At 29.8% G+C, this 8,591-nt stretch overlaps 1 protein-coding gene across 1 annotated transcript; it reads left to right on the top strand.

Moving 5' to 3' along the window:
- The first annotated feature begins 4,692 nt into the window (after positions 1–4,692).
- On the top strand, positions 4,693–5,710 carry LOC145002160 (NDR1/HIN1-like protein 1). The gene has a single exon (XM_078961460.1). The coding sequence runs from the start codon at positions 4,804–4,806 to the stop codon at positions 5,431–5,433; it is 630 nt and encodes a 209-aa protein (XP_078817586.1). The 5' UTR covers positions 4,693–4,803; the 3' UTR covers positions 5,434–5,710.
- Positions 5,711–8,591: the final 2,881 nt, after the last annotated feature.

Below are 8,591 nucleotides of genomic sequence, written 5' to 3' on the forward strand. Positions count from 1 at the left end.
AAACCATAGGGAAAATACCACCACCATCACTCGGTCACCACTACCAGTTATAATTATTATAGGGGTTTGTTACGCATTATGTGAGATATTGTGAGAACAAAGATACGATGTGTAGGGATAAGGTTCAAAAACTCAAACGTTGAGTTAATGTTTAAGATCAATGTCTGCTTCTGATTAAGTGTTCCAGTCAAGTCTGACAAGACCAGTTGAGATTGAATAGAGAAATCAACAAAGTACTCCAAGTATTAAATAAGAAACTATGAGTATAATCAAGGTAAAGACAATAAATGAAACAAGTAAAATGTTTGAAAGAGTTTGATTTGAAAGAAAAGTGAAGGTGAAGTAAATTCGAATATAACTATCTTTGGAGCAACAAACCGTCATTTATTCTTGTCATTAAACACTCCTTATATAGCAAAAGGAGGTACAACTTACATACCAAAATGCATAAAAAAGACTGGATAAACAAGTTACTTCTGACGCTCTAATTATCCCAATTGAAAAAAGACTAAGTCATATGTAAGGTTACATTAAGTAAAAGACAAAAATAATTAATGCGCAAACGAATACACTATCTCGGAACATCTTTTCATCTTGTACCACGAACTCCAATCCGGACTTCAACCACTATTTTGTACACTAACCATTTCGGACATAAATCTGACTTCGGAACAACAGAAGTTAGAGATTGCTAGACGTTCACTTTCAGGTCCAACAAATATGAAGGATTCCAGTGGATTATGAAGATGTTGTCGCAGGTGGCTACCAGCAATGCTGGATGGAAGAGGTTAGGGTATCTATTGAACCTCCGATGAAGGTTTTTGGAGGTGATCCTGCCAATTTTTGACGATGATAAGCGACACTTTTATGTATTTCAGCGATTTTATGGTGAAACCAATAAAATTAAAAAGAATTAATAGTATACGTTAAAAATAAAATAATAATCCAATAAGATAATATTTATTATATTAAAAAAATAATAAATTAAATGTAATAATTCAATAAATTAATAATTCAAAAACACAAAAAAGAAATTACAAAAAATAGTAATTCAATAATATATTATTTACTATGATATAAATATGATATATAAAAATAATACTTATTGATATATAATAATCTAATAAAAAAGAATTGCTCCAACAAAAATGAAATTATAAAACAAATCCACAAAAAGAAATTAATAATCCAATAAAATAATATTTTATAATATATAATAATCGAATAATATAATATTTATTATGATATAAATATTATATATTAAAAACTATATGTACCGATATATAACAATTCAATAAAAAAAAATTACTCTGACAAAAAATTTTAAATAATAGAATTAACTAAAATAAATTAATAATCCAATAAAACAATATTTAGTATATAACGAAAATAATAAATTAAAAGTATTAATCCAATAAAAAATAATAAAAAAAGGAATTATAAAAATTAACTAAAAAAATTAATATTCCAATAATATAATATTTATTATGATATAAATATTATATATTAAAAACTATATGTATTGATATATAATAATTCAATTAAAAAGAATTACTCCAACAAAAAAAAGTTTAGAAAACCAACTAAAATAAATTAATAATACAATAAAACAATATATATATATATATATATATATATATATATATATATATAGTATTATATATTAAAAATAATATCTATTAATATATAATACTTCAATAAAATAAAAAAGAATGTATGCAAAAATGGTTCTTATAGTATGGTAAAAGACAAAACTACGAAATGGTCCTGTGTTAACATTATCATTTTAAGGAAGTTAACAGTCAACCCTTAAACTTAACGGATGAGGGACCAAAACCACAACGAAAACTTGTTGAAAAGGATCAAATCTACAACTTTTCAAACATTTTGGACCGTAACTACATAAAATGAGAAACCACAGGGACCATTTTTGTAGTTTTGTCTAATATATTATTTTCATAACATATTAATAAATCATTTATATCACTTTATTATTCCAAATAATAAATTGAACTTCTCTCCAAAAGTCATCCTGTCAAGTTGCTAGAGTGCCTTGATGGGAGCTCATGTAGCACGTGGAAAGTCTCAGAAAATGGGATTAAACTACCAACCTTATAAACATACAAAATTTTCGCAATTCCTACAGTATCGCATAAGATTGCAAGTCTGCGACCCTTCATAAAACAAAAATTTTATAATTGTTATTTGGATCATAAAAAAAATTAATCTAAAACTACCAATAAATAAATAATGTGTAATACTAAGTGTAGAAACTATAAATACATAGAGTTTTCTTGGGGTGAATGAATAGGCCTGAAAAACTGAATCAAACCAAAAACTAGCCAAAACTAAACTGACTTAGTGTCGAATAAACTTTTTGGTTTCATATTCGTTTTTCTAATATTATGGATTTCAGTTTTATTGCTCATCTTCATTTTCAGGTGTAAAAGAAACCAAATCAGGTATCTCAAAATCCACATAACACATTCGAAAGTCTATTACTAACTAGGAATAAAAAAAACATCTCTCCCTCCTTTCAAAGTATTGTACTGTCCATAATGCATTAAAGAACCCGATTTCAAGTGAATATTAATAAGGATAACAATAATTTTTTTTTTACCGGATTTGCTTCTCAATACGATTTATAGTCTTTCAGTCATATTAGGTTTTGTCATCGAAAGACACAACTAGTACTATAATATACTCAGTTTGATTTTCGGTTTCAACAAAAGCTCAATTTAGATTTTACTTTCCATCGGGTCGGTTTGCTCTGATCCGATTTGTAGATCACGATCATGTTTATACATGCACAATCACATGCTTATTGACATAAATTTCCTTAAGCTTGTCAAGTTTTATCGATTTTGTCTCTGTGACGATTTTTTTTCGTTATCTGCTTAAGTTTTCCATGTTTCTTATTGTTATTATTATTTTTATTTTTGTCATTTTACCTATAATAGTAAGTTTTTAAGTTACCATAAAATAATAATTGCAAAAAACCATTAAGTCTAAAAATCTTTTATGTATTTACCCTAAGTATTTTTTTTTTTCATATTATATGAATTAAGAGTTTTCTTGAACGGCTGAATGCATTAGAAAACCACACTCTAACATGGAGCTAGAGCAAAAACGAACCAATTGTCTCAAGTTTAAAAGAGGATTTTGAGGCCAATCGTTCCATTTAACTTGAAACTTATGCTTCTTACGAACTACACAACTAAAAGCAATCGAAACTATGTCATCAAACATTCTATCATTTCTTGGTTTATTTGTCTCAAAGACACATTTATTTATGAAATTTCAAAATCACCACTATGTGTTGATTATGATCACCTCTAAAACTGCTTTACGAGCCACCAATATATGTAACAAATTCAAATAACCAGGTAAATCATAAATAAAAATAAGATTAGATAAATCTATATCACACTAAAAACTTATTTTGAAAAGAATTTAGAACACAACTTCACACTCGTTGAACACATGTCAAATATCTTTTGTAGACTTGATACTTTCAAATGCAAGTTTCTTTTGGTAGGAAAATGTAGACTTGATACTTTCAATATCATGGCTATGCAAGTTTCTTTTGGTAGGAAAATGGTCGGGGGGGGGGGGGGGGGGGGTTATCCCCCTCGCCCTAACTAGAAGTAAAAACAATTTGGTTTAGAATTAAGAGTTTTTTTTTTTTTTTTTTTTTTTCAAAAGATTTGTTAATTTAAGAGATTCTTTGTTAATTATATTTTATGATAATCTTAAAACCTCTTATTACAAATAAAAAAAAAAATATATAAAAAAACTTAAAAAATGATCGTGGAGACAAAAAATAAATAAATAAATAAAACAAAAGAAAAGAAAACTTGGTCAAACTTTTTTAATTTTTATGTCAATAAACTTGACCCCAAAAGTTAATGATGGTTGACTATTGAGGTAACCGTGCACATTTCATTCATCGGTGGAAATTTTGATTTATTGTTCTAATTTAGATTTAGATTATGTTGGATATTTGAAAATTAGATACATCAATTACATAAAAAGTAGATAACGATGTTTCATATACACCCAATATATGATTTTTTTTTTTTTTTTTTTTTTCGTTTTAAAATAATTATTTTTTACTTTAATTTGTTTTGCAGTTTAGATTGACTTACGAATTTCAGTCATCAACTTATGAATATTATAAAGAAAAGTTCATGCAGAATTTCATGGCATGTTTATGGATCTATGCTTTCATTTTACGTTCCAATGATAAAAAGTGTTGTATTTTGTACAATTATTATTATTCCTTTTTTCTAATTTAACACACGAAAGAATTTCATGGCAATAAGTAATTTCAACAAACTTGCTATGATGGTGACGTATTCTAGAAATAACATCGAAAATACCAATTGTTCTTTTTCGAGTTTTAAGTTTTAAGATATAAAGTATAAACACGTCTATTATTAAAAAAGAAATTGCAACGTTCGATTGATAGGTGATTGACAAAATACATTGATTAAAATATTGACGACTAAATATTTAATTACCTTTCACTGGATAAAACATTTTTTAACGAACTCATAATGATCAATTTTACTAATTGTAACATTTCTTAATAAACAAATAATTAACTTATAAAAAATAATAACATTATATTTTTTTTAACCCTAAAATACCCCTGGGTTTCGAAGAAGAAGTAGTTTAGTTCCATAAAATGAAAAGGGTCCCTTCATTTTCAACACTTCTTTCTAGTTTCTACTAGTGTACGTACTAGACTATACTATCCCTCCGATCCACCTAAACCACCATCGACCACCACCAACCACCATGTCGGTCAAACAGTGCCACCACCACGGTGGAAAGAAACGTAAAATAATCAAGCGAATACTCATCGGATTAGGCATCCTTGCCATAATCGTCCTCCTCATCTTCTTCATAACATGGGCAATTCTTCAGCCTAAAAAACCCCGATTTGTCCTCCAGGACGCCACCATCTACGGCTTCAACGTCTCCGCCCCCATCCTCCTCTCCTCCAACTTTCAGGTCACCGTCTCCTCCCGGAATCCCAACAGTAAAATCGGCGTTTACTACGATAAACTAGAAGTCTTCGCCACCTACCACAGCCAGCAAATCACCTACTTCACCGTCATTCAGCCGGTTTACCAAGGCCACAAAGACACCAACATCTGGTCACCCTTTGTTTACGGAACCAACGTTCCGGTGGCTCCGTACAACGGCGCCGCCTTGTCTCAAGATCAATCCAACGGCGCTATTGGGCTCGTGATCAAGATAAATGGACGGATAAGATGGAAAGTTGGAAGCTTTATCTCCGGCAGGTACCATATCCACGTCACGTGTCCGGCGTATATTCCGTTCGGGAATAGGAACTCTGGGATCGCCGGAGTTGTCACCGGAGTTAAGTACCAGCTAGCTCAGAAATGCAGCGTTAGTGTCTGAAGAGAAGAAGAAGAAGAAGATAACCGATCACGTTAAATCCCCGTCAGTCAATAACGGTGCCGTTTTGTTTTCTTTTTCTTTTTTTATTTATTTTCAATTTATGATGGAAGCATACGTATACGTGGATGAATTTGTAACTTGCTTGAGAAGAACGAAGAAAGCAAAAGAAGGCCCATAAAATTATAGCAAAATTACAAAATTGGACGTGTTGTATGATGATTGATGAATTAAGAATTATAAATAAATAATATATTAAAATTATACTTTCTAAACAAAATTATTATCTTATGAGATTTTATTTAATTATATGTACAATAAACCTTACGTTATTATTTTGAATAGAGTAGAGCGAAAGCCAAGTAGATGCATGTGGGCGGTGGGTGAGGTGTCATTTTTCTTATTCATATTATATTATGGGATTTTAACAGAATAATTTTTGCATTAAAAGTGTTTTGAAAAGCCCTATATTTTATTTTGTTTTCATTAATAGCGTCTGGAATTAAGTCAAAAATATTAAGTTCGGTGTTTCCTATTTTTGAGGCTTGGGCCATAATGTGAGCAGTGAACATGCCATGTGTTTGGGGACAAATAGGAGGAAGTATGGGTGCATGCTTGTAAACGTGTGTGATCGAATTTTGCAGATTTTTATAAATTGTACAAAGTTTATATTTTAGAAATACGCATTGAAATACTTCAAACACGTTTAAATGATTAAAAATTTCATCTTTAGAAAATCGGATTATGAGTTATTATAAAAATATATATAGTGAAATAACTACTCTAAAAAAATAAACGATGTGTTAGCATCAATTGTAGATGCATTTCTAAAAGTTCGAACTATTTCATTTCGGCTAATAAGATGTTTCTAAAAAGGAAGTATGAGTTTAATTCCACACATATATTAACCCATCATTATAAAAAGAGTAAATTATTAAAATCGTCCCTATGGTTTGGTCAAAATTACACTTTTGGTACCTAATTTTTTTTGCACTCGAATCGTCCCTGTGGTTTGATTTTGTTGCGTTTTTCGTCCCTATGGTTTGCTCAAAATTGCATGTTTGGTCCCTAACTTTATGTATGTAAGGGACGAAAAACGCAACAAAATCAAACCACATGGACGATCCGAGTGTAAAAAAAATGTTAGAGGCAAAACGTGCAATTTTGACCAAACTATAGGGACGATTTCAGCAATTTACTCTTCTAAAAAAAAGAAAAGTGTATGATGGCATTTCAACATACCACACCTTGGTGTATGTGTATGTGTTTTAAAGATCTTTTTTTTTGTTTTGTATAATATTTTAGCGTTTATTTTTAACATAGTTTTTTATGTTGGACAACAAAAAAAATCGTTTTATTGTCAAAAGAAAATAATGAAAAGCTAAAGAGACATGATAACAAAGAGCTCAAGCATGGACGTGAAGGGCAATTACATTGGTTAAACCAATTAAAAGAATCAAATTTCAATATCCCGACTTTAATCCAATTCTAACCAAAGAGTTTAACCCTGCTACCCAAATCATGGCAGTTGCTAATCCGATTGCTGAAAATACGATCATTTATGTACTTCCACACTATTCACCCAATGACAATAAAAACTACTTCCACCATGACTTTGATTGATGTAGGAGTTCGAGAAAAACCACCAACACCATTGATGTATAATAGAAACACACTTCTCTAATAGTCGAGCAATTCATAAACAAATGTATCTCCATTTTATTTTTGTTGTTACAGATAGGACAAAAGTTTGTATCTAGACGGGCATCAATTCTATTGAGATTAACCATCCCTTAGCAATGACAAATCTTTTTTTTTTTTTGAACTGGCAAATACAAATATAATAAATCTACTCCTAAACTAACACCTAATTCTACCTATGTCCACGACGGGACTTGAACCCTCGACCTCAAAGAGGGAGAGCACCACCTGATACCGCTGGGCTAGAAGCCCTTTGGTAGCAATGACGAATCTAGAACAAAAGGTTACACGATTCCTCATACAGAACTAGATAGGTCTTTTATAATTTCCAATACTAGAAGGTAGGTCCTAATATAAGTTCTATATAATTTCTATAAAATATTAAAACTTAGGTAGGTCCTAGGACTCGCCTGGAGTATATGTGGCTAGGCCACTATCGTCGGGACTCTCCAAAGGGGTTCGTTATACCAAGATGTTAGCTTTATCGGCAGGGCCGATCCGAGAATTCGGAGGCTCTATGCAATTTAGTAAAAAAGGGCCTTAAAGCATGTAAATTTTAAAATCATCATTTTAAAAGACAAATTTCATTCAAAATACTACACAAAAAACTTAAATGTAAAAATCTGAATCATGAAGACAAAAAAATAAAACTTAGGATGAGTAAAATTTAAAATCTAAAATTGATAATATGATATAATAATAATTATTAGTTACCTTTTCAAAATCTATAATACCTAGAATTACTAACCTTCTTTGTAGTTTACGTCTAAAAAATATGTAAAATTGGATTTTGGATGACTATGGACTAAACTAAAATTTTGTAAAAATCAAAATCAAAAGAGATATTAGAATTTGAATCATATATAATATTTATCTCTTAAAAAACAGAAAAGATGAAGGATAAAAAAATGTTTAATGCCTCTAACTATTTAGAAAGAATGAAATAAAAAATTCTTTAACTCTTGAGCAACCAAATGTATTATTCTTAAAATATGTAAAAAAACAAATAAATAAAAAATAATAAATAAAAATTTGAATCAGAAACATATTCTAAAAAGTAAAAATCTTTCAAAAGTACGAGGCAAACTCAATTACTTACAACTTAAAAGATGTCAAGACTCGAGAAGAGAGAAAGTTAAGAACAATTGTGAGAAAACAAAAAGAATTGAGAATCAAGCTCGAAGACCATGGTTTTTTTTTTTTTTTTTTTTTTTTTTTTTTTTTATTATCACAAAGGTGTTGTCTAGGTTGAAGATTACATTTCATGAACAAGAAGAGTATTGTATTTTTTGATTTTTTAAGAATAAAAGAACCATAATGCATGGAAAAAAGTAGCATTGTCTTTTTAAAGCCTTGGAGGATGTGATTTTTTAAATCTGGAGATATCCTAGGGAATATGAGATCGGCCTACCATAAATGGTTTTACATTCACGTGTATGATAGAGAACGAGGCAGGATCA

Source organism: Lactuca saligna, chromosome 6 (assembly GCF_052625555.1).
Source record: "Lactuca saligna cultivar CGN05327 chromosome 6, ASM5262555v1, whole genome shotgun sequence".
Classification (NCBI taxonomy): Eukaryota; Viridiplantae; Streptophyta; class Magnoliopsida; order Asterales; family Asteraceae; genus Lactuca; species Lactuca saligna.

Coding starts and splice junctions, on each gene's coding strand:
- LOC145002160 (XM_078961460.1), top strand. CDS start 4,804: ATGTCGGTCAAACAGTGCCACCACCACGGTGGAAAGAAACGTAAAATA.